This window comes from Neovison vison, chromosome 7 (genome assembly GCF_020171115.1).
Source record: "Neovison vison isolate M4711 chromosome 7, ASM_NN_V1, whole genome shotgun sequence".
NCBI classification, from domain to species: Eukaryota; Metazoa; Chordata; class Mammalia; order Carnivora; family Mustelidae; genus Neogale; species Neogale vison.
Window position 1 is genome coordinate 1,750,013 of NC_058097.1, and position 25,839 is coordinate 1,775,851.

At 65.5% G+C, this 25,839-nt stretch overlaps 1 protein-coding gene across 1 annotated transcript in view; it reads right to left on the reverse strand.

The window, feature by feature from the left end:
• JPH3 (junctophilin 3) overlaps window positions 1–25,839 on the reverse strand; it is a 67,011-nt gene that overhangs the window by 23,425 nt on the left and 17,747 nt on the right. Inside the window, exon 2 of the mRNA XM_044255592.1 lies at window positions 17,290–18,067. Within this exon, the coding sequence (XP_044111527.1) occupies window positions 17,290–18,067 (778 nt within the window). The remainder of the gene's footprint in view (window positions 1–17,289; window positions 18,068–25,839) is intronic.

Sequence of the window (25,839 nt, forward strand, 5' to 3'; positions counted from 1 at the left end):
ACCACCGAGACCGATTATTTGGAAGTGTTATTTACAGATCACATCTGAGAGCCAGGCACATGCCATGCTTCTCAGTGGACACGAGCCACGAGCCGTGGTCATGGCCCACGCTGCCCTGGAAAGTGGTGCTGTTTCATGCCGACGCTCCCACCACTGGGGCCAGAACGCCCGGCTGGGAAAACCCCAAGTTTCATGGAGACTAGTGCAGGGCAGAGGTGATCCCGTCCAACCCAGCTGCTTACGAGCCCTGGACGCTGACCCTGCTCTGGCCCCTGGCGGGCTGGGGCACTCTGGGGGTGAGGGACACATTCCCTAGCCCTTACCACGGCCTGCCCCCCCAGAAGGCCAGGCCACGCTCGGGGCCGAGGCCTCGCTCCTTCCAATGAGGAGCTACCATCACCCACAGGTCCTGACGGCGGGCCCAGGCCCCAAGAGGTCCACACCTTACTCCCTGGAACCTGGGGGTGGCCCCTCACACAGCGAAATGGTCCCTGCAGATGTGGTTTACTTTGGGATCCGGAGGTGGGAGGATTTTCTGCACTTCCCAGGGGGAAGTGACGAGACAGTCACCGTCAGCAGGCCCCCCGCAGCCTGGGGACAGGCCTGTCACCAGCTCCTACACACATAGGGAGACTGAGTCTCAGACAGGTGATGGCACTCCGCTCACTCTCCGACCTCTGCTGCCCTGGTCCCATCTCCTCCCCCGTCCCCACACTGACGCTCCCGCCTCCCTCCGACAAGGACCTCGTGGGGCTAATGGGTGGACGTCCAGGGCCCGAGCCCCCTCCCACCTGCGAGGCCCAGGAAGGCTCCTCCTCCAAAGCGGAGAGCGGCAGCCCAGAGGGCGGACAGGTGGGGACCGGCACCCCGACTTCTCACCGAGCCCACACTGGTTCATAACCCCGGCGGGAGCTGGGCTTGGGGGGACACGGCGCTGTCCTTAAGACTGTTCACAGACCCGGCGGGGTCCGGAAAGGGGTGGTGCCTGGGCCCCAGTGAAGGCGGCAGGTGGGGGACGCCGGGGGACGCCCAGCCAGAGGGCCCGGCTGCAGGGAGAGCGCCCCGGAGGGCAGGGCGGCAGGAGGAACGCCAGAGCTCGGGGGGTCTCGCCGGTGGGAAGCGCGAAAGGGTCCGAGCTGGTCCCGCAGGGATGTCTGGCCTCTGGGAACAGATTCTGGCCACGGAGAAGGGGAGGGATGAGGCTCCAGAGAAAATGGGACCAGGGCAGGTGGCCAGCGGGGGGGGGTGTCCAGCAGGGCCGGGTCAGGGTGAGCTGGGAGGGGGGCGCTGGGAGCTGGGAGGGGGTTTCCTGCCCGGCCCGCTGGGTGCACGGTGGGGCTGCTCGTGGAGACTTAACGGAAGCCGGGCAAAGTGCTCCTGGCGCACCCCGTTAGGACGGCCGCCATCAGAAAACCAGAACACAGTGGGTGTCGGCCACAGCGCGGGGAACTGGAGCCCAGCGCCCTGCCGGCAGGAGCAAAGGACGGTACAGCTGCCGTGTGAACCAGCCCAGTGGTTCCTCGAAGAACGGAGTGAGCACTGCCGGCGGCCCCGCGTCCCGCCTCTGGGCACATCCGGGAGCACGGACAGTAGAGCATCTCAGCACTGTCCACAGCAGCCATGGGGAGAGGCTGCCCAGCGCCCATCGAGGGATGTTGGGCAAACCACACGTGGCTCGTCCCCACGGCAGAAGGACCCGTCAGCCCTAAAAGGCCGAAACCCCTGAAACCTGCTAGAGCCAGAGGGACCCTGAGGACATGGTGCTCATGGAGAGAAGCTCATCGCAGCAGGACAGTGTACGATCCCACAGACGTCTCACGGATGTCCACAGATGTCCCACGGATGTCCATGTATGTGCACAGATGTCCCATGGACACCCACAGATCTCCCACAAATGTGCCACAGACATCCATAGATGTTCCACAGATATCTCACAGGTGTCCCACGGATGTCCACGGATGTCCACGGATGTCCCACAGACGTGAGGCCTAGAGCCAGTCGTCCGTGGAGACAGAGCTGCTGGGGGCGGTGCGGCCGGAGGAGGCAGGAGTCACTCTGGGGCTAGTTTTGCAGGGGGGGCGGGGACAGCCTCACAACCGTGGGAATATACAAAGCACGGTTAAGCCGGTCACGTAAAAATGATCAAAGTGGTAAAATGTATGTTGTGTCTGTCCCTACAGCACAAACATTGAAAAAACCCGCCCCAGGCACCAAGGCCAGAGCGGACAGCTCAGTGGAGAGAGCCCCGTGTCTGCTTCTCTGCCTTTCCCCCGAGATGGCCAAGCGAGGACACACACGCCTCTCTTGGTGGCCCCAGTCCGTCAGGGCCCATCCACCGAGCCCCAGCCTGGCCCCTGAGTCCTTCTGGACCCACAGCCCTTGGCAGCCACACCAGTCAGTGGACAGCGGCCGGCGCCCACCCAGAAGCCGTTCCAGACGCCGGGCGGGCTGGCGAGGCCTTGGCTGTGGGCGCCGCGCATCTCGGCCGTGCGGTGGTGGCTGTGACAAGGACCCCGTTAGGGACAGCTCCCTGTCCAGCCACTTCACGTCCTCTCCCGCCCGCGCCAGCCAGCCAGGCCGCCCGCCGGACAGGAACAGACGGTGTTCAGCCAGAAGGAGAGGACGCCGGGGCTGCGGGGGGCTGTGCGGGGCTGCGGGGGGCTGCAAGGGGCCGGCACAGTGTCACAGACAGCGGCAGGTCCAGGACCCCCAGCAGGCGGCGTGAACAAGGACGAGGGTCCGCACCGCTCCCCATGGCAGGAGCACAACCCTGTACCCCCTGCCGGCTGGCCCCATACAGGAGGTCACCTGCAGGCCTCCCTTGCCAGGCAGCCCTCGGGCCGGTCAGGACCCACAGGGGAGACACAGAGTCTCCGTCCGAATGCTCCCGAGCCCGTCCCTGAAGGCAGAGGAGGACGACTTCTCCATCCAGACGCGCCGCACGTGGGTTCGAGTCCCCCCTAGGCGCTCGGCGGCCTGCGACCTCCGGGGTCAGGCACACCGTCCAGCTCTCACGTACCTGTGTGGTATTCGCTGGTCACAGGCCCGATGCCGGGTTCACGCCAGGCCCCAGACACGGCCTCACGCGCAGACAGCGCCTCGGCACCCGGAAAAGGAGGGACGTCGGCAGGTGAGAGAGACGAATCTGGCCACGTGGCCTTGAGGAGACGGGGCAGCACAGCCCCCACGTGCTTGGGAACGTGTGCAGAGCGAGGACACCGAGGTCCTCAGGAAGCCGTGTCCCCGAGAACAAGCAGGCCCCAGTCTGCAGTACCTCATGGCAGCCAGACCAGACGGCACAGCGGGGGAAGGGGGCCCGACGGGCCGGGACCACGAGAGGCTGGCAGCAGGAGCGTGGGGTCCCACGCGGCCCCCGAAGAGGGACAGAGACCCCAGGGCGCCTGACCCGCAGGGGCCAGCTGGAGGACGGAGGGCACAGTCTGGGCACCTTGGCTGGTTGACAGTGACCCTCGGAACCCACCATCGAGGCCCCACTGTGGCGGGGGTTGGTGACCTCAACACAGTTTTGCAGAAGCCACTGGGTGGGTAGGGAGGGGAGCTTGTCCGGCAGCGGTGGCAGCCGAGGGGCACCCACGATCCCCAAGCCTGTGCTTGGTGGCAGGGGAGGCATGTACACTTCCTGTCCCCCCGACTTCATCTGGAGCCTCCTGGGGGGCAAGCGCAGCAGACTGTTGACCCGGGACGGCCCCACGGTCCCCTCCACGGGGCGGGATGCCGGCCAGCGCTACGCTGCGGGGGCTCTTACGTACACCGTCACCCCGGGAAGTCACGGAATTGGAAGAGCAGGAAATGAAGGTCAGACGGGAGGGGGACGCCCGTTCCGCGGGCAGGGATGCGGGGCCCAGCAGCCAAGTGCCTCGGCCAGGGAGCCTGCACGGGGGCCAGGCCCGGTGGCCTCCGTGTGACCAGACGGGCACCGACCAAGGTCCCCACCCTGTGTGGAGCAACAGGGTCTTCAAGGATACGGCGGAGCAGGGCCACCACGGTGCCCGAGCCCCGGCCAGCCCCAGAGCACCACCCCTCCGGTCCCCGAGGCCCCAGCCGGCACCAGCCACGGCCACGCTGAACGACAGCGACCTGCCAGGCACACCCTTCAGGTGCTGGCGGCGGACGGCGGCTCATCTGTGGGGATGTTCTCCAGGCTCGCTGGGGACCGACCGCGAGACTCTGCCGGGCGTTGCCAGGTGAGCAGCGCACTGCGCGGTCCCCTGCGGGCTGGGCAGAGCCGCGGTCAGAACCCAAGGGACCAGCGTCTGCATGTGGTGAGGCAGGACCCAGAGCCCGCTGGAGGGTTGTTCTGTAAGCTTGCCGCGCCTTTGCACCAGCCTGGAAGGCCCCAGGATGAGGACTACTGCAATCCCAGAGGGCTGTCCGGCGGCAGGGACGGACTGAATATTCCAAGAACATCCTCCTGTTCCATCCACCGCCCTGGGAGTACTGCCCGATCCCGATGTACAGATCGGGAAACCGGGGCTCTGACCCTATGGCCCGTGACGCGCCCTCCTTAGATACGTCCGTCTGTGTCAGCAAGACTCCACCCCTCCCCCTTCCTTCCTGTACCTGCTTCACAGAGAAGCCAAGCCCTGACGTCAGCGAGCCCGTGGTCCCAACAGATTAAAACTGCACCCCAAGGCAGATGTTGACATGGAGGGACCACAGAAAGAGAGCAGCCGACGCTCCTCCTCCGACCGGGGAGGAGTTCAGAGAGGGGCATCTGAACTGGGTCTTGAGGGTTGTGTAGGAGCTCTCTGGACAGAAGGAAGGGCATTCCAAGCAGAGGGAACAGAATGTGTAAAGGGGAAGGCTGCCCAGAGGGTGTTGGGTCACCCATGCTGGATGTCGGCCAGGGGTAGGGGGATCCAAGGCCAGAGGACTCTATCCTAGAGACTCGGAAGCACTGAACAGAGACCAGACTCCTCTTTTCACAGCTGCTGATGTGCCCATCTGTTGTCTGCACTGACGACCGGACAGGAGGCACTGAAGACGGGCAGGGGTGAGATCTCCCAGAGGAGGGTCCCTGTCATTGCCCCCTCAGCACTGGCGCAGACATTCCATACAGTGGGTCGATCCCCCTCGCAGGTCCCAGCCCGAGACAGGCCGCTCTGATGCTTCCACATCTGCTGGTCTCTTAGTCCTTCTGGACCTCCGTGGGCATCTGGAGGCTCGTCTGACAACCCAGTTTGAGTCACAGAAAACGCCCAGCGGAGTTGGACCCTGACTGCCTGATCTCTCCTCTCCACTCCCTGAAATTCTCTTGTTCCCAAAGTGCCAGCCTTCGAGGACAGCAGGCCCCACAGTCCTTGCCTCTAAGCTGGTCCGGGGACTGGCCTCGGCTGTCGTAGTCTCCAGCTCAGCCAGGCCCTGGGGTCTGGGAAGAGGACCGGGCGCCAACTCCAGGGGCTCACAGGTGCCGTACCAGACCCTCCCTGAGATGAGGGCCTCTTGGGCTCTGACTGTGCCATGGGGAGGGCGGAGGGGAGCAGGTCATGTGGCCCCATGGCAGGGACCCCGCCCCCCAAGGCCCTGCCCTGCTCCGCACACTCCGAGCCGACAGTGCCATCCCGGTCACCGCGAAGGCACGGGGGAGGCTGGGGCACTTGGGAAAGTGACGGGGATTCAGAAGCCGAGTTGGAGCATGTGAATACCCACGCACACACACATCTGTTTTCCTTCACGAAGACAGGATCCCACTGCACGCGGGACACGGGATTTCACTGCAGCCTCACAGCCGGAGCCCTGGGCGCAGGGTCCTCCCACGTGCCAGCACGGCCCTCCTCTGCCTGTCTGGGTCATGGTGAGTGGACGCGGCCGCCGCCCGGGCGTCCAGAGTGACAGGCGGCCGTGTCTGCCTGGCTGGGCGTCGGCATGTGGAGGGGTCTGGACCTCCCTCAGGTGCCCTGGGGGACCAGCCAGCAGCCTCGAGAGTGTCCAATGGCCTCCCCGAGTGCAGGGCCGGCTGCACCAGGAGGGACTTCAGCTTCAGTGACCCGCGCCTCTGGCCAATCATGTAACAAACGGGCCCGGCAGTCGACGGCTCAGACGGAACAGACACAGAGGTCTGGTCACGCCGGGTCAAAACCCGGAGTTCCTGAAACAACAGATCAGGCAGCGGCCATGGCCGACACGGACGGCTCCAAGAGGGACACGTCCTCGTGGGAATGGGCAAACAGAACGGGGATCTGATAAGGCCTCCTGGTCTACGGGTCTCAGGGAAACCACGGGATCAAGCCACAGGCTCAGCGCCCCCCGGGAAGCAGTCAGCCAGTCCCAGAGCGGGGAGGTCCTACCGCACAGCCTGGCTGGCTCGGCACGTGCGCTGCCAGGAGTGGGGGGCCTGAGCCGGGGGAGAAGCTTCAGCGAGACCCGAGGGACCGGTCAGCGCGGCAGCAGGAGGGCTTGGCTGGATTCTTAACGGTATTAGTGGTCGGGGCTCCTTCTTCCTGGGGGATGGCGGGGAGCCCAGTTTTAATTGTTTTTGTCCTTAGAGGGGAGATGGCAACATGCTTAGAATTGGCTCCAAGAGCGGCCCTGGGGTGCAGCGGGGTCTGGGGTCAGGTGGACGAGAGCCGTCCTGAGCTCCCGAGGGCTCGAGCCGGGGCAGCGGCCCGCGGGGTCACAGACCCTCTGCACTTGCGTGTCCAGGAAATTCTCCCCAGTGCAAAGCAAAAACACAAGGACACGCCCCGTTGGCAGCTGTGTCACCCCACAACAGCCGAAAGGCGGGAGCGACCCGGGTGGCCGCTGCGGGGTGAACCCAGCAGGGTCCCCGCGGACGACGGGAAGGCGACGGTGACACCTGCTGCGGCACGGACGGACGGACAGACGGACCAGCGAGGCCGGCCGGTTACAAGGGCACGAACACCGTAGGTTCCACTCATTCGAGGCCCCTGGGCAGTGGGACCCACAGAGGTGGGGAGTGGAAGCGGGGGGCAGGGAGGGGAGGGGCGGGGAGGGAGGGGTGGAGGGTGCCGCTCCCCTCCGCTCACGGCCGCGCTCTGGGAGGATGAGAAGGTTCCGCGGGCCGGCTGCACAGTAGGACGAACGCACTTCGTGCCGCTGAGCGCCCCCGCGGAAACGCGGACAGTAAAGCTGACCTCATCTGTGTTTTACCACAGTCAGGTTTTACGTGAACAGGTGTTCCTAGCGGACCATGGCTCCCTTCCAGGTGGGGACCTGGGACCCAAGTGCCAGGATCCTCAACCCTGGCTCCCGAGGCTGCCGTGCGTGTGAAGCCGCCGGCCTCCGGGAAGGGTCGCTGCGGGCCGGCTCCTGCCCTACCCACCCTGCCCTGGGCACCCGGCCCCAGGGACTGCGGTGCGCATGCAGTGGAGGGGGCGGGCTGGTGGCCGCGGGTCGGCCGCACGGTCAGGCTGGACGGAGCGCCTGCAGGCCAGGGAGCAGAACTGCCCTGTTTTAACGCTTCCTGTTGGCCCAGGACCAAGCCCGCTCGGGGCAGCTGGAAGCGGAGAGAGGAAGCGGTGGGTCTGCCCGGAGGACGGGCCGGGTGGCGGTGGGACCGGGGAGCGGGGCGGGCAGCCTCCCGTCCCCGCAGAGGAGACGAGGGGCCGAGAGCCGCAGCGGGGTGTAGAGGAGTCGCGGGGAGAATCCCAGCACCTGAGCCCCCTGCCCTGGAGGGATGGGAATCTGGGGGCACGGCTCGCCCCGCCGCCAGCCCCTGTGAGAGACCCGCGGCCTCTCGGCCCCACAAGGAGCAGGTGCTCTGCAGACGGCGGAGGGAGGCCCGGGGGCAGAGCCGGACGGTAACGTCTGCACACCCAGAGGGAGGGCCCAGGGCTGGGGGCTCCGGGGCAGAGGCTGTGGGCGCCAGAGAGGCTGAGGTGAGACTGGGAGACAGGCTGACGTCCCCCGGCCTCCCTGACACGCGGCCACTGGCTGGGTGCTTGGGGACAGCCGAGGCGGGAAGGGGTGAGGGTGCCGAGCCACTACCGCGTCCTCCCCCGAGGGACCCGCCCTGCGGAGGCCCCACAACTAGGTCTTCAGCAGGCGAGCTCAGCAGGGCCTTGGGGCGGGAGGGACCAGGTCTCCCTGGTGGCCACCGCAGAGACTCGGGTCGGTCCCCAGGCTGCACAGCGCAAGGGCAGCACTGCGGGGTCGAGGGCTCAGAGCCGCCCGGGTCAGCGCTGGGTAGCCTCATGGTCAGCTCCAGGAGGGGTCCCTCCCTCGGCGCCTCCCCAAGCTCCATCCCAGGACCCCCCGCCGCTGGACACTGAGGAACAGGGCGGCAGGCAGCCCCCCAGCCCGGCAGGAGCCCAGCCTCACGCGGGAGCCAGACTCTGACAACCGAGCGTGTCCGACGGGACCGGGAACACGACCGTTAGAGCCCCAGACTGCAGACGGTGTCCCCACACACCAGCGGCCGACACACGTGTCCTTATCCCGCCGTCGTTCGCCGTCGGGGAGAGGCCCCAGCATACCCACGAGGCAGCGAGCCGCAGACCCACCACGACGAGAGGCAGCGAGGGCGGGAAGAAACCAGAACCCACCGCGCCGCCGGCGGGAACCCAAGACAGGCGGGCCGCGGCGGGGAACGGCACGGGCTCGTGCACCCGCCTCCCCGGGCAGACGCCGTGGCATCCCCACTCCCCGTGCCGCGGGGCGGCCGTCCGGGCACCGGTCCTCCGCCGCCCGCCTCACGCTGGCGGTGCCGGAGGTGCACGTATGTCCCGGGCCGGCTGCTCGGACACTTCCCGACCACTCCGGCGTGCGTGCCGGGAGCCCGTGCGGTCTCCTTCCCTCCGGCCCCAGAGCTGCCAAGATTGCCGAGCGCGGACCTGCTGGCCGTTCCTGCCCCGTGCAGGGGAACCCGCCGGCAACGGACGTGAACACGCAGAGGGAAGCCAACCCGGTCCCTTTCGTCCTGCACAGATTTGAGTTGTGACTCTGTTGCTTTTGCAAACGAGTCCTGAAAGACACCGCCGGCTCCCGGTTTCCACGGACCTGGGTTCGCAGAAAGCCACGCGGCATCAAACTGCCCTTCGGAACCCCGTGTGGCATACGTGTAGGAGCTCGGTCTTGCCAACGGTAGGCATCTTTCCACAGCGGAGAATCAGCTCCGCGAGGCGCTCCTGCGGTGAGGCCCCCACCCCAACCCTGTCAGACCCCCACCCCCGCCCCCCCCCCGTTCTCCCGCCGGCCTCGAGGCTGGAAGCCGGGACTCTCACGCGGGGCTGGGCAGCTCACTGCCTGGCAGAACCCGTTGGTGGGACTGGTGAGAGGCAGGGGGAAGCCCTGGGGGTCACCGTCTGGGGGTGGCGGCGGGCAAAGCCTAAGCTCAGGCCGGAGGAGCGGCCGGGGCGGTTTGGAGCTGTGGCCTCTGTAAGCCGTGGCAGATTCCGCCAGGGTTGGGAGAACCCCGACCGTCTCGCCGTCGGGGAGTGTCTGCCACACCGCGTGCCTGGGTGACGGTGCGTCATGGAAAACTCCAGGAAAGCTGAGGCAGGGCCCCGGGACCCCAAGAACTGGAGACACTTTGTGGGGGGGGAAGGGTCCGAGCAGCAGCCTAAGCAAGTGAGCGGCGACCTGGACCCCAGCTCTCCGGAGGACGGCCCACGCCGCGGACAGGCGCTGGGACAGCAGGAGGGAAAGGAGCAGGGGACACGGCGCTCGAAGCGTGGGAACCGCCCGGCCGCGGCGCAGAGTGCTGTGGGCTGAACCAGGGCCCCTACCCCCACCCACCCTGCACCCGGATTCACACCCACCCAGAACCTCAGCGTGACCTTACCTGGGATGGGGTCTTTGTAGGTGTAAGTAAGAGGAGGTCATTGGGTTACGCTGGCCCTTAGGCCAAGGATGTGTCCTTGGAAGACGAGGGGACACGGATACCAGCACAGGGAGAGGGTGAGTGAGGACAGAGGCAGAGACGGGGGGGACGTGGCCACCAGCCAAGAAATCCCGGGACCCCTGGAGCAGGAGGAGGCAGAGAGGACCCTCCTGGCGCCTCCGGAGGGAGAGCAGACCCACCGCACTTGTTTCCAGACCTCTGCCTCCAAGGTCGGGAGAGGACGGACACCTGCTGTGTCGGGCCCCCACCCCCACCCCGCGGGCGGCACTTTGTCACGGCGGCCCCGGGACACGGATCACAGGGAAGGTCAGGAGGGTCCCCCCGAGGACCGACGGTGCAGCGTGGCTGGGACACTCGTCCTTCCAGAACCACAGCGATGCTCTGTCCGCCGGCTACACCGCCGGGAAACAAGCCCCCCGGGGAGGCGGCTCAAAGTCATCGTTTATTCCCGACAGCGTGTCGGGGTCTTCCCGGGGGCCCCACACCCAGCCCCTGCTGTCACGGTGCTGGAGCCCAACAGGGCGAACTGGGGGCCAGCCACCACGTCCCCCCCAGGCCACTGACCAAACAAAGCACATGGCCGAGCCTCTAACAGGAGGGACCCCAAAGTCCCATGGCAGAGGGCGCAGCCGGTGGGGGGGCAGGCGGAGTCGGGAACAGACGTGAAGCTTGCCGCCGTCGTCTGCTGGATTCTGGCTGGACTGAAACCACACTCGCGGGTCTGCCTGACGTGGACGTGGCTTCCCCGGCTCTGAGGGTGCGGCTCACTCGGGGGGACACGGATGCTCGGCGACCATCAAGGGGTCAAGGGCAGGGGGGCTGCTTTGCTCTCTGCACCTTTCTCCCTGCTTGCTCTCACGTGCCAGGGAAGGACAACCCAGTGTCCCGTCTGTCCCTGTGACCCCACCAGACCCCTGCTGCTTTCGACCCCTTATACGGAGCTGAAGACGCAGTCTGGGGAGCCTACGAGCCTTGCCGGAGCCTGGAGAGCAGCGCACAGCAGGACCGCGTGCCACATCTCTCCAGGAGGAGGAAACAGGATCCCGCTGCAGCGGGAGGGCAGGGGTCCCACTGAGGGGGGGATGTCCCATGGTCAACAAGTCTGGGACAGATCGCTGAGACCCTGGGGCCCTGTACGAGGCTCCAGCTTCTCCTGAGAGGCGGGGGGCTCAGGGAGGATGGGGAAGTGGCTGCCAGCCCCACTCTGGGCCCTGGGACCCGGGTAGGGCTCTCCGGGATATGGCCAGCGCGGAGCTGGCTTCCTGTTTCCTCGCCATCCAAGGTGCCTGTCTGAGCGCCAGGTGGGGTCACTGCCTGGGGCTGAGTCACAGGCTCCGCACCTTCTGCCTGACAAGTGGGACACCGCGGAGCCAAGCAGGCCACGAGCCTAATCACATCCGACAGCCCACATCCCCTGACCCTGCGTGCGAGGGGGAGGCCCCACGGGGTGCGGTGGAGGCACAGAAAGGAGCCAGCCCTGCCGCCAGAGGACACAGCACCCAGGCCCACACTCGGAGCTCCTGGACTTCTAGGGCAGGAACTAAGGTTTGGGGGCACACACAGCCAGGAGGCAGCAGCCTCTCGCCCCTCAGCGAGCCCTGGGCCGGCCCCAGCCCCTTCCCAGGATCGAGCACCCCAGTCCTGAGCCTCTCCTCCGGTTTTCCTGTCCAGAGGCCAGAGCCAGAACAGATGGCTCTCGCCCACCAGAAGGCCTGTCCTAGCAGGTGGTCGGCCCGCCTCCGGAGGCAGGAAGCTCTAGTGCCCTGCGCGGAGAGCCCAGCTCCGCAGAGAGCCCAGCTCCGCAGGGCCTGGAGGAGCTGGCCGCCTAGCAGGCTGGGAAGGGGACGGGCTTTCCCATTCTAGAGAGGGGACTGGGGGTGAGAGACCCCGCCCTCATCCAGGGCAGAGGGCAAGCTCTTCCCAACGCATGTGGCACACACAGAAACTTCGGTCTCTGGATGGCCGAAGCCAGGGCCTCAGCAGGCCAGGGTCACAGGGCGGGTGGTGCTGGACCCTTCTAGAACCTGGGGGTGCAGGGCTGAGTTTCCTCCCCTCTTCCAGCGGCCACATCCTTGGCTCGTGGCCACGTCACCACCCTTGCCTCCGCTGTCCGTCCTCTCTGAGCAGATGCGTACCTGCTCTGGGACCCTTGTAATCCCTCCGCCCCCGATCCTGTGCGAGCCCCTCCTCTCAAAACCCTTCACCACGTCTGCAAAGTCCCTTCTGCCACGGAAGGTCACATACCCGCAGGGTCCGGCCATCAGGAGGACGGTGTCTCTGGGGTATCGCCGGCCTCTGCCGTGGACAAGCCTCAGTGGGGGAGCTTCCCCTCGAGGTCGCCCCCACGTCCTGCCGCAGCCCCCCTCCCCTCCCCAGCCACAGTAAACGGGGCAGCCCTCCCGCCAGGCCCCCACCGCATCAGCACAGACCCAACGCACACATGTCTCGGCCAGCAGGGCCTGCTCCGGGAGGCTGCAGGCAGCACGGCCAGCCGGCAGCGAAGGGCATAGACCCAGCCTCTGTGGCCTTGCCCCTACGACCGAGTGACTGGGCGCACCCAGACTCATTCAGAGAGTCGGGGCTGGACCCATGCGGTGCAGCACGAGGAACACACGGGTCTGGAGAGAAGCAAGCCACAGGCGCCACGGTCCTGCCACAGAACAGGAGACCACAGAGTGCGAGACCTGTGTCCACCCGGACACGGAGAAAAGCCAGACAAGAGCATACGGTTGTCAGGGGCGCCTGGGGGGCTCGTCGGTGGAGCGACGGACTCTTCGTTTCAACTCAGGTTTTGATCTCAGGGTCGTGAGTTCAAGCGCTTGCTGGGATCCAAGAGCAGGAGGGCCTGGCGGCCGGCACCGGGGGCGTATCTCATTGTGACCGGCCACGGCGCCCTCAGCATCGGGGCCTGTCCTCGGCCACGCCGCCCACATGACTCACCTCCCGCCCCAGCCCCGGCCACGCTGGCAGGGACAACCCCCACCTCGGAAGGGCAGGCTGCCCGGCAGGAGGACCGTGAGCGCACGGAGGTCGGGGAGCCCCGTCCGCCCGAGTGTGGGAGGGGATGGCCGCCCCCTGTCAGGAATGACATCTCCCGTCCAAATGCCTGGTCAAGGTCCCTCGCATCTCCTCCCCCCGCAATTCTACGCACTCAGCCAAGCGTCCCAAGACACACACATCCAGCGAGGGCCAGCACGCGCACCTGTCTGCCTGCTGGCCGCCGTGAGGACCCAGCCAGCCTCGGCACACGGTGACAGGTGCCCGCAGCCGCCCAGCCACCACCAGCACAGAAGCAGGGATGTCCGCCCCACCCTGGGGCCTCGGGGCACGGCGCCCCCTTCCTGCCTGCACACCCACCCCCACCTGAGGCTGCCCCCCTGGGACAAGAGCCCCCCCGAACAGCTCAGCCGCCCCGGCACCTCCTCTTCCCTCGTCCTGATCACCACGGCCACTCCCCGGGGACTGCTGGCTCCAAGCACCAGGCTGCGGTGTCGCGCCAGAGGGAATCCAGCCCAGGGAGTAGGGGGCTGGGACAGAGGGCTCTCGGGTCACCATCCCTGCTCCCCTGCCCAGCACGTCCTGGCTCGCTGTCCCCGACCAGCCCCGGTCAAATCGGGAGCGAGCCCACAGGCTCGCCTGGCCCCTGTAGGGGTCTCAGGGGTGGGGGATGCCTGGGAAGGGGGGGGGTGCTGCGTGCTGCGAGCTCTCATCCTCGTCTGCACGTGTCCAGCACCCCTGGGCCCTGTGCTGAGCACTGCAGACCCCACCCCGTGTAACCCCCACAGCGCAGAATTGGCCTCCACCCCTGTAGAGCTCGGTGACTGCCCACGGCCACACGGTGAGCCCTGGCGGTCAGGACCTGGCCCCGCCCGTGCGATGTCAGGCCCCGGGAGCTGGGACGCCAGAGGAACCACGTGGGAAAATGCCGTTCTTGCTTCTGAACTCTGCCAGGAGAGGCGGCCTTGCTGGGCCCGGGATGGACGGCTCTCCTGCCAGAATCCTCGGGCACCAAGGAGCCAGAGGGTTCCCTCGGTCCCCACGGAAAGGATGGGTAGCTGGGGTGACCCTAGCTGCTTGGGAGTCTGGCAACTCGTGTCCTGCCCCCCGAGGCCACGGCCACTGTCACACCTGCAGGCCCCCAGCCGCTGCTGGTGAGAGCAGGTGCAGCCCACGCGATCAGTTACTCACCCCTTCCCTCCTTCGCTCGTTTAAAGCAAGCGCGTGGAGCAGAGGCCATAGTCCACGCTCTTCCAGCCCCAGGGCCTCGGCTGCGACCGGAACAGCCCCGGCCAGGAGTCCACACCCCAACAGAGCGACAGTGACAAGCCCCTCAGCCGTTCGGACAATGCCGCATGTCCGCGGACAGCTCTCCATGGATGCGTCCGCGTGGCTCCACAGAGGGGCCAGAAGGGGACCCCGCTCGCGACCTCCACCGGGGGGCCCTGAACTGTCACAGGCCCTGACCGCCCTCGCCCTGCAGACACAGCAGGGGGGGGGGCTCACCGCAATCTGTCTCAGCAGCCAGGGGAGCTGCCCTGTGTCCCGGGGCTGCGCGGGATGGGGGGGGACGGACCGGGATGTCACCCCCAGCTTGGCCCCCACCAGCGCTTTCCTCTACGGGGAGCCACGAGAGCCGCGTGACAGACGGCAGCCTCTGCACACTCCAGTGGACAGCCTCTGGGCCAGGAGTGGACAGGTTTGCATCCTGACTTCCAACCAGCCCCCGGCTGGTCCTCGGAAAGACCAGCGGCTCTGGTGAGACCGTCAGGTTCTGTCCACCGGCCAGCGCACTGCCGGGATCGGCTTGTCACATCCGCCGTCCGGTGAAGGGCACTTTGCGGAAGGGCCGGAGCGGAGTACAACAGGAGGCGCCTACGCTGAGGTCCGCCGGAGTACTCGTGGTCTGGAACAGGACCCTCCGGGGGCTCAGGGTGTCTCCCGTCCGTGACAGGGCAGGTGGTGGCCGTCAGCCACGACGGGGGAAGACGACGTCACAGAAAGTCACAGGGGAGGGACAGCGGCACCTTCTGCTCTGACCGCAGCCCCCTCAGACCGACCTTCCCCGCGGGCCCTGTCCCACCCCTTTCCTGTCTCCTGCAGCGCCTCCGCCCTGGGGGGAGCTGGCGAGTGCAGCCCCCCGGGGGCTCTGAGGAATGCAGGTTCTCATGCTGTGCCCAGACCCGCCAACCCAGCAGCTCTGGGGTGGGCCCCCACCCAGCACGTTCCCACCTCTGGGGCCATCAGCACGGACGATGGCCCAGAAAGCCATAAGGAGCTCGGAGCCCAGGTGTCACCCAAGACAAACCCAGCATCTCTGGGGGGTGGGGTGCGGGGCTCCATGTGCCTTAGAGCCCCGGGGTGCCCGTGCACAGACCGGGGACTGGGAACCGGGCTGCGGACACTCCCCCGGCCCCCCACCCCTTCGGCTGGGGGCCCACATAAGGGGCCCCCACTCAGAGCTCAAGGTCTATGTGCCATCGTCCCACCCATGTTTTCCAGGAAAGCCCGTGTCCCCATCCACAGGGCAGCTGTCCCCACAGAGCTGCCCCCAGGGGAGGAGACACAGCACCGTCTCTCGCAGACATGGCTCAGTAACCTGCACCGGCACCCAAGGAGGCAGTGGCAGCCCCCGCTGTGACTGCCCACATGGCCTGGCTGTCTCCAGGTTGTGACAATGACCAGAGTCCGCCTGGGACCACCCCCCCACCGCAGCTGCCAAGGCCACTTCCACACTCCAGTGGAGGGGGGCCTTGGGGTGTCTGGCCAGGCCCCCCACAGGCTGCGGGCACTGTCCATTGCTTCATTCTGTCCTTCCACAGGGAACCCAGCCCAGAGAGGGAAGCACCTTCCCCACCCTGCTCAGCCGCAATGGGCCTGAGCCGGACCAGGGTCTGCAGCCCCTTGAGCTGACCCCAACACACGGAGAAACGTCGCCCGAGTTCTCCGACCTTCAGCAGGCAGGGGCTGTCACTCCCGGTTCACCGACTGAAGCCAGTCCTGGGCGGAGCCCGTCAGGTGTGCGGACTCTGATCTCAGGCCCCCACTTCTGTGGGATTTGTCAGAAAACTTCCCCACATCCCACATCCTCAGTCCCAAGGACGTTCTCCTGGTCTCTGGACTTTAACGTCACTTCGGCAGGAGACCTGGGGTCGAGAACAGATCCTCAGCCAGACAGGAGCTCCCGCAAGGACCCCGGATCCCCGACCACGCCGTGCCCCAGCCCTGGAACCACCTCTCGTCTGTGGAGGTCAACAGGCCACACGACACACAGCTGAACAGCGGGACATACACCCAACACCAGCCCGTGGCCGGGGCCCACCAGAGCTGCGGACACCATCCTCCTACGCTCCGTGTTCGTACGAGCGAGTGTTACGTTTAGGAAGGAAACAGTAACAATCACACCTAATTTCATCTTCAGCTTCCGGGGCAGTCATCATCAACGCGGGCCCCGTTTGTTTCCGTGCCCGGATGTGTCTTGGGGAGACGGGGGAGCAATTTGGGACTTTGGTGCGCAGGGAGGGGCTGATCCTTCTCCTGGCTTCTCAGAAGGGATCTCCTCTCCCTCTAAAGCCTCAGACGTCGGGAGCCGCGGATGTTCTGCCGACAAACCTGCTACTGTTTCTGCTCCTCCGCTGTGGATCAAAATTCACGGAAAACCAGAACCCAACGAACTAAAACTTGAATTAGCGACAAGGCTGGGCTTTGTCCTGACCCTTGATGGAGCCAGAAGGTTTCCCGCCCCTGGCTGGGAACCCAGAATCACCCAGAAAGACGTGGTGGTCTGTCCTCCTAGACGCCTCTGACCTGGGCAGGTGTGCCATGTAACGCCGTCCCCAGGACCCCTGCCGACCGACCCCAGCAGCTCCAGGAGCCGGGCCCTGAGCCCCTCCTTCTAGTTCAGAGCCCGCACCGTGCACCAACACCAAAATCCCCTGGAGAGCTGACACGTGGCCCCCAACAGCCAGCTTGGGACTGCTGCCCACTGCCTGGTAGCCCTGAGGAACCCCAACCCATGAAGGGGTGTACTTCACACTGGCTGCCGGCCTACAGCACCCAGGGTCCCGTGGGCCTCTTGCCGGGCACCCCCAGCCGGTCCCTCCCCGTGGGGCTATGTCCTGGAGCCCACGGACAACCAGGGTGGCTTCCTCCCTCCCCCACACGCCCGCAGCACCGGGAGAGCGACCATAGCAACATCACACCTCTGTGTCGCCGCAGAACGGGCCCCCTCCTTTACCCACAGCGACCCCACGGGAAATGCCAGCACAGGGGACAGCGGGCGGTCTTCTCAGCCGGAGGAACCAACCAGCAGCAGCCGCTGGACCAACCGCTGCCCGCCCCCTCCAAGAACGACCGGGGAGCCCCCGGTTGTCCCAGGGCAGCAGTCCAGAAGCACCAGCGTCTCCTCCCGCAGACCGCGGCACTCCCAGCCGGCCGCCGCACCCCCGCCCGCCCCACGGGCCGCCTACCTGGAGGCCGCGATCTCCGCCTTCTGCTTGGCGATGGTGGCGGCCCGTGCGGCGGCCTCCACGGCGCGGTCCACCTTCTCGCGGATCTTGCTGGCGCGCAGCGGGATGAGATTCTTGCGCTTGCCGCTGACGAGCACGTTCTGCTTGTACTTGCCCTCCTCCTTGGTGCCGTCGGGGAAGGTCATGCAGCCGTAGCCGTGCCGCCGGTTGCCGGCCCACTCGCCCTCGTACCGCAGCCCGTCGGAGCGCTGGCTGACGCCGAAGCCCGAGCGCTTGTCGCCCTTCCACTCGCCCACGTAGGTCTCGGTGGTGGTGGCGTCGATGTCGTCCTCGATGGCGGCCAGCTCGGCCTCGGCCTCGCCCAGGCTGATGGTGGAGTGGACGTCGCTGGCCGTGGAGCTGACCGTGCTCATGCCCGCCTCGCTGCGGAACGAGCTCTGCTTGCTGCGCTGGCTGGCCAGGCTGCTCTTGGACTCGGACTTGCGCAGCTTCAGCCCGCTCAGCAGCGAGCGCCGGAACAGCCCCTTCTTCTTGCTCTTGAGGATGTCGGAGTCGCTGTGGGCCACCAGCACGAAGCCCCCTCGGGACACGGCCGGGCTGCCGGCCACTGCCGGGGCGGCGTCGGGGTGCAGCGCCGCGCCGTTGGTGTGCTCGCTGCGCAGAGAGTTGATGGACGTCCTCAGGGGCGAGCGGATGACCGCCGCCATGCCGTAGGGGACACTCTGCCGCACCCCGTAGCCTTGGCGCATGCCGCCGACCCACTGGCCCTGGTAGGTCCCTGCGGAGAGGAAGGAGAGACGGGTGAGCCCAAGGGCAACGGTGGAAGGGGACAGGACACCGCGGATACAGCGGACCAGCCACCGTGGTTCGGTCTTGGGAGACAGAGGGGGACGGGACACAGTGGACCAGCCGCCGTGGTTCTGTCTTGGGACAACGTGGTGAAGACTGCTCGGAGGCAGACAGACTGTAGTATTTTCATGATTATATCACCAATGGTCTTTGGTAAAGACGCTTCCACCGTGCTCTCTACGGTGGCCTTCCATTGTCCTGGAAGTTGGAGAGGGGAAAGCCAGGGGTCTGACACGGTCAGGGGTGAACTGGAGCTCCCCCCACACGCGGGCAAAGGCCCAACCTGGGAAGACAGGGAGGCACCCAGTGGAGGAGGGAGAAGCATGTGCTGTTGTGTGGCCCCCAGCAGTCCTGGGGCCTGGGAATCCAGCCACGGGGACACAGATTCGGCCTACAAACCGGGTGTGAAGAGGCTGGCCTGGGAGGTGGCAAGCGCCCGGTCGCTGGAGGTATCCAAGAAGGGTTTGGAAGAGCAGTAAGCGGGACACCTCAGCATGCGGGACACGAGGACACGGCAACCACAGACCCGACGCGCCCAGAAGAACCCAAGGCAGGGTTGGCACACCCAACTCCCAGGGGCATCACTCAGAACAGCCAACAGGTGCAAACGGACCGGGTGTCCCTCTACGGATGAACGTGAAACCCAAACGGGATCCATCCACATGGTGGAGTATCATTCAGCCACAAAACTGCCGCCCGCTACCGCGTGGGTGCCCCGGAGGACTCAGGGAAACAAGTTGGCCCCGGAAGGACACACGCCCCCCGAGAACCTGGACAGACGGCCCTTCCAACAGTCAGGTTCAGAGACAAAAGGGTGGTGCCTGGGGTCGGGGGAGGGGGAAACAGGTTTTGTTCTCTGATGGGGTCAGTTTCTATTTGGGGTGATGGAGAAGTTTGGAAAGTAGATAGACAGGATGGCTGTGTGACCTGGGAATACACTGCCACTGAACCACACAACGAGTGCTTCAAACTCCAGATTTTCCAGATTTTCCCATATATGGAATATCCCACCACAGCAGAATAAGAAGGAAAAATAAACCAACAAACGCAGACTCGTATCCTTTGCTCTACTTACTTGTTGTGTGATGGGAACCTCTCTGACCCTCAGTCTCCTCGTCCATAGAAGGAACCTGAAAGCCCTCATGCCGTAAGTCACTGGAGGAAGAGGGCGGCCCTCAGTGTGGAGTCCGTCCTGGGTTCGCAGACTAGGTCTCAACCCAGGTCCGCCAAGGGGCTCTCCACCCTGGAAGGGCTTTACACTCTTCCAACTCCCTGTCACAGGGCTATAAGGCAGAAACTCGCCAATATACAAGTTTATTTTGTCCAACAGTGTTCTTCTAAAAAACTAGAATTATGGGGCCCATGGGTGGCTCAGTGGATTAAGCATCTACCTTCGGCTCAGGTCATGATCCCGAGGTCCTGGGATCGAGCCCCACATCGGGCTCCCTGGTCCTCAGAAGCCTGCTTCTCCTTCTCCCACTCCCCCTGCTTGTGTTCCCTCTCTCGTTGTGTGTCTCTCTCTCAAATAAATAAAATCTTAAAAAAAACCCCAAAACTGGAATGCCGACATTTCAAAACCAAGACGCTTCACACAAAGGTTTAGCTCTTCGTTCTCCTACAATTACAGGATCTGGCAACCCTAAATCCTTGTTCCCACACGGCAAATGGAGTACAGTTTAGCAGTGGCCACCTCCTCTAGACAGAGTGTGCCCTCCGGTTTGCCCCACGCCCCACTGCTCCCTCCTGTCTCTCGCGCAGGCCCTCCCCTTCACGTGGCCGCCCCACACCAGAGGTAAGACACAGTCCAAGTGTGGAATCCAAAGCTTTGCAGTGCGGGCCCAAAAGACTTCAGTCAGGGGTCTGTCACCCCCATAACCGTCTCTGTCACCCCCATAACCGTCCCCCACAACCCCAAGGCAGAACAAGTCCTGACCGCTCAAGGGCTTGTGTGAGACTTGTCCACACAGCCTGCCCTGACTCAGCCCCCACCGTGCCTTTCGAATCCCACCCAACCCAACCCAGCGGCCCGCCCCCCGCAGTAACACCGTGGGGTACCCCCGTCCACGGAGCTGACCACTCCCACACAGGACCCGTGGCCTCCGGGCCAGCATCCGGCACTCCCCAGCAGGGGGCATGCCCGGCTTTGGGGGACACGTCTCCCTGCCTATGCAGCTTGCAAGCTGCCCAGAGGGGGCGGGCCTTGGGCTCCGACTCCTTCTTCTCCTCATGGCTGGTTGTGGCCTCGATGGAGAGAGACGTGGCCGGGGCAAGGGGCCAGGACAAGGGACCCGGAAGCCTTCTGCTCCAGCACACAGCAGCCTGTCCATCAAAACAGTGACTCACACGCAGGTGCTGTCTAGGAGCAGAGCCAGAGACCAGTGTCCCCTGCAGAGACGGGCGAAGGAGGGAGGGGCCGAGGTGACGGGGGTCTCCACCGCGTGCGTCCTTCAGCTCAACCCCACAGACCCACCCCACCCCGAAGGGGTGAGTTCCTGCGCCCCCACACTGCTCAGTCATTTGGCAGCCCCAAAGCTGGTGGGGGTGTGCCCTGCTCGGGGAGGCTGTCCTGGGCCCACTGCCCCAAGTGGAGGGGCAAACGTGGAGCAGCAGGGGTGCTCCCCACCCTCTGCTCTCCTCCCACCCCTGCCCTGACCATGAGCTCTTCCTGCCTTGGGCTGCCTGTCCCGGTAGTGGACACCTTCCCCCTGGGGGGACCCCGCCAGCCCCACAGCCTCTGCTGCACCTTTCTGGAGTCAAGCTGGCTGTAAGCGGGGGACGGTCATGGGGGTGGGACAAAGGCGATGGTGGATTCTGTGTCACTCCGCAGGATCCCTGTGGCCCACGCTGGCACAGAGACCCCGTCCACGGCCGGCACCCACGAGGGCTGTGAGGAGGAACCCGGGACCGGGCGCCGTGGGGGTGGGGAGGCCTGGGGGTAGCGGGCCCGTTCGGGCGGGCAGACCTCCTGTCCTAGTTCAGGCTGCGAGCAAGCTGCCATCGCTGCGACTCTCCCCGACGCCCGGGAGTCTCCTTCTACTTGTGGCTCAGGGACAGAGCTGTCAGATGCGGCCCAGGGCGCTGAGTTAAAGCCGAGGCTCTGGGACGCACTTACACGAGATGAGCTTTTGGGGACGATATGAAATCCGGGTTCAGCGGGGACCTTCCACGAGGACACCTCGGGCTCTGCAGACGCGGGCAGGGGGGTGGCAGGCCCCTCCCCAGGAGCTTTCATCCCCCACGTCGCACTCATGCCCCCCGGTACCTCAGGACCAGGCGTACCTGGCGACACGGCCTTTGCAGACGGGACCGCGGTGGAAGGAGGTGAGGCGACAGGCGCGCGGGCAGATTCTCGACGCTGCTCACCGTCCGGGAAACACGTCAAACCCATGGCGGGACCCCACCTCACGCCCACCAGGACGGCCACGGTCACAGCCACGGAAGGCGGTGTTGGTGAGAGCAGGGAGAGCTGCCGGCGGGCACGCAGGACAGCGCTGCTGCCGTGGGAGACAGCACGCGGCTCCCCCAGAAAATAAACCCAGAATGGCCGGAGGAGCCTGGGGCCCCGACCCGGGGAGGGGTGCACGGCAGGGGCTCTGCACACCGCGTTCTCAGCACCCAAGAAGCACAAGCAAGCCAAGGGTCCACGGACCGATAGGGTGAGGAACATGGGGTCGACCCACGCCACGGAACATCACTCAGGCCGAAGAGGAGGGAATCCGGACCCGTGCCAGGACACGGTGAACGTGCAGGACACGACGTGAGGGAAGAGAGAATTACTGCACAATCCCACATGGAGGAGACACTGAAAGCAGGTCAAATCCAGGACAGAAAGTCGGACGGTGGGTGCGAGCCCTGAGGGGAGCCGTTAACAGGAGCAGGGGGCCTTATGGGAACAGACTGCTGGATGTGGATGGTGGGGACAGCTGCCCGACAGTCTGCGTTGGTACCAGGGAACTGCGGTCCTGAAAACAGGGAAGATGGTAAATTCCATGTGGTCTTTGAGCACAGCAAGAAATAGGAAGCTGTTAGTCTGGGCCCCAACCCAGCTGTTCCTGCGAGAAAGGGGGTGAAACCAGGGGTGTGTGCAGAAGGGAGCACACGCATGAAGACGGGGCGAGCGGCCTCAGGAGAGCCCCACCGGCCGGCACCTCGATCTGGGCCTCCAGACTGGGACCCGACACACGCCGAGGGGTTACGGGAGCCCCGGCAAACCCGTATAAGACCCAGGGTGCAGAGAACACACACCCGTTCTGTCCTGTAGCACGCAGAAAGAAGTTTCCGGAGACACAGACCCAGAAGATCGCACCTGGGGGTCCCCAGGAGAGAGGAGCCAGACATGGACTCCCGAGAGGAAGGCCCTGTTCTGAACAGAGACCATGCCGGCCTTCCCGGGTGACCCAGGGGAAGGCGTCTGGGATCGCCCCAGCCTGGCAGGGGCGGAGAGCCTCGGGAGGGGCTGAGTGGGGCCGGCTGGCTGCTCGGCCTCTCACTTTAATAACTGGACTGTGAGGGCCGGCTGCGAGGCCCCGTTGGTCTGACGTCGGTTCAGGTCGGCATCTTGGGGTCCTGGGAAAGAGCCCCAGAGTCAGCGAGTCTCTCTCCCTCTGCCCTCACCTGCTTGCGCTCCCGCTCAAATAAAATATTGAAACGACAAGAACAACAGTCCGCCAGGGGCCATCCGACGTTTGGGGAAAGCCTCCGGCAGGAAGAAAGAGCCAAACATACCAAAAATGCAGGGGGGAGAGGGAGGGATTGGAGAGAATCATGAAAAACAGAGTACGGAAGACGGCAGGAGCCCAGAAGTTACATCCGTGAAGAGAGAAGGGCCCGCATCGGCAAGGAGCAAAGAAACCGACAGCGACAAAAGGAAAGTCAGGGACAAAGAGCAAGTGCCCGGAAATTCAAAGCATGAGCTGGAGGATAAATTCAGGAAAACTCCAGAACCTGGAACAAAAAGAAGAGGCAGGCACCGTAGTGAGAGGAAAACCAGAGCCGGCGCGTGTCAGCGGGGCCCAAGCCCGTACAGCAGGGGTTCCGGGACATTACCGAGGGCGTTCGACAGGGGCCGGGCCGGAGGGGCTCACGGACGCTAGCACGGCGAGGGAAAGGTTCCCACTAAATCTCGGCGTTGCGGGTTTCAGGAACTGCCCCCGACCCCGGCCCCAAGAACGAAGGTGCTAAATACCGCGGGGGCCCGGGGCGACCGTGCATGAAGGACGGAGAATCGGATCCATAGAGGCCTCCTCCGCAGCCATGAAACCGAGCCGTCCGGGGAAGCTGCCCCCACCCCAAGGTCGGGGCAATGCTGGCCTAGAATTCTGTAAGGGACCCGTTCAGCAGCGAAGCCACTGAAACAACCTTCCTGGAACCCTTCCTCGCAAAGCTGCTGCAGGACAGGGGCCAGCAAAGGGAGGGAGTGAACCACGAGAAAGCAAGAGGCGGGGAGAGGCGCAGGGGAGGTCCAGGAAGCAGAGGGGGAGCCGGGGACACACAGGGGACTCCTGGAGACAACGAAGGGAAATCCAGAAAACGTGTGATCCACAGAACGTGTGTGTACGTACAGGTAGACGGCGGGGAGCCTCTGGAGCGTGCGTCCACGGAAAAGCCGCCCGGAGGAGCTCCAGAGCCTTCGGAAGGCGGGGAGGGGTCGGGGCACCGCAAGCGCCGCGCAGCTGGGAGAGGGCGCCAGTCAGGCAAACGGGTGCAGCTGTGCGCGGTGGCGTGGCGAGGCGCGCAGGGGGTGGGCCAGGGCCGGGCGCCCCCGGACGCGTTCGCCTCGCAGTTACGACCGAAAATCCTCCACGGAACACACGTCCACACCCAACAGCGAGGGCACAAAGTTATCCGCCCGACGTTCTGGGCAGGTGGGGCCGGGCAGGGTGTTTCTGGGGCCCTGATGGAACCTGCAGCTCTGGGCACACGTGATCTTGGCGCAGGTGGAACGCTGTGAGCGGGGAAGGGAAGGGAGGGACGTTGGCAAGAGGGTCCCTCAGCGGTCATCCTGTCCTCACCGCGCTGGCTGTGGAGGCCGAGGCTCGGGTAGGATTCAGACCTCACGGGGGTGCCGCCACGGGGCCCTGCCGCCCGCAGAGGACGCCAGCCTGCTGAGGGCTCGGCCCGGGGCCTGAGCAGGCTGCTGGGGAAAGCTGGAGAAAAGGGGCCAAGCCTCACCGAAGTCAGTGGCCTCCTTGGGACGGAGGGCGGGCCTGGGGCCGGGAAGCGCCCTGGGGTCCGAGGGCGCAGAGTTAAAGCAGACCCCAGCGGAGAGCGGCAAGCCGGCCTTCACGTTCACCTTCACCCTCGTTCCAGCCCGCAGAGGTGTGGGCGGTGCACCCGGCCTCCCGGGGGCAGGGGGCGGGCACGAGGAGCCACGCAGGTGAGTGGCCACACCTGAGTGTGCTGGGGGCTCGAAGGCCAGGAACTAGGCTCGAGACCAGCCTCTCCCCGTCCTCGGCGTGGGGGTCCATGGCAGGCGTCCACGCTGCCCCTCTACTCCCCACACCGGTCCATTACGGAAAGAGGTTTTGTTTTGTTTCTAAATTTAAGCGCAGTTTCAGGATTACAGAAAGATTGAGTGGGAAGCACACAGGCCTTCCAGATGCCCCCAGGCCACCATTTTGTTCCCCTGCATTCATTAGTCTCCGTCGATGGTCCGGTATCGGTGCTGGCCGAAGTGCAGGGTGGACAGCAGGAGACACGCGGGCCCTTCTGTGGGTCTGCACACATGCGCGTGTCCCCACAGAGTCACCCCACCGCCCTACAAGTCCTGTGTTCTGCCCGGTCCTCTTTCCCCACAAACCCAGGCAGCCACGGACCCTGGCACTGTCCGCAGTGTGTTGCCCCGTCCGGCGTCCCAGAGCAGGGACGGTGCACAGTGAAGCCTTCCGAGCTGGCCTCATGTGCGCGGCCCCAGCCCCAGAGGCGTCGGCTCATGTTGCGCCGTGCACGGTCGCCTGCCCCCCAGGGGAGGGCAGTTTGCTCCTCCAAGTCTGGGCAATTATTAGGTCCGGGGAAGTACTTTTCCAAAAACCTCATTTCCGAATAAGGATGGTTCCTTCAAGGATTCTGGTCCTCACGAAGACGTCCCTCTACCCGTTCCCGTCAGCATGGGCGCACCTGGGAACCCCTGCTAGGGAGCCCGGCGGTCAAGAACCACGAGCGCCGTGTCTGAAGGGCCCGGGCCGCGGCGGCTTGCGGAGCCGTCATGGTCGAGCGCCCCCCACGGTCGTTCCACAGGGGCCCGCGGGGTGCGGAGAGACGAGGGCACTTCCCCAAGATCACAGAGCAGGGAGAGCGCGGAGATCGGACTCCCCCGCTTGGCTCCCCGCAGAGCAGACAGGAACCTCTGACCCCTGACGCCCCCGGCCTCCGGGGAGGCCCACGCTCCCTGAGGTCCGTCGTGCGGTGCAAGTCTGAAGTAGCAGCGGTCTTCGGACCCCAGCCGGGGCTCCCCATGTCCCTTCCAAGCCGCTCTCCCCAGGGAGACCGACTCTGCTCGCCTCGTCACCCTGACCTCACAGGGGAGGGCGGAGGCTCCTTTCCCCGCCGACAGGAACAGCACAGCCCACACTGCCCAGGGCACACAGTGTGTCTGCGCCACGCCAAGGACTTCTCCGGCTGGGTGCCCAGAGTTACTGGGCCAAACTTCTGACACGGAGGACACAGCTGGGCTAGGACCCTAACCAGGTGTGCCTGATAGAG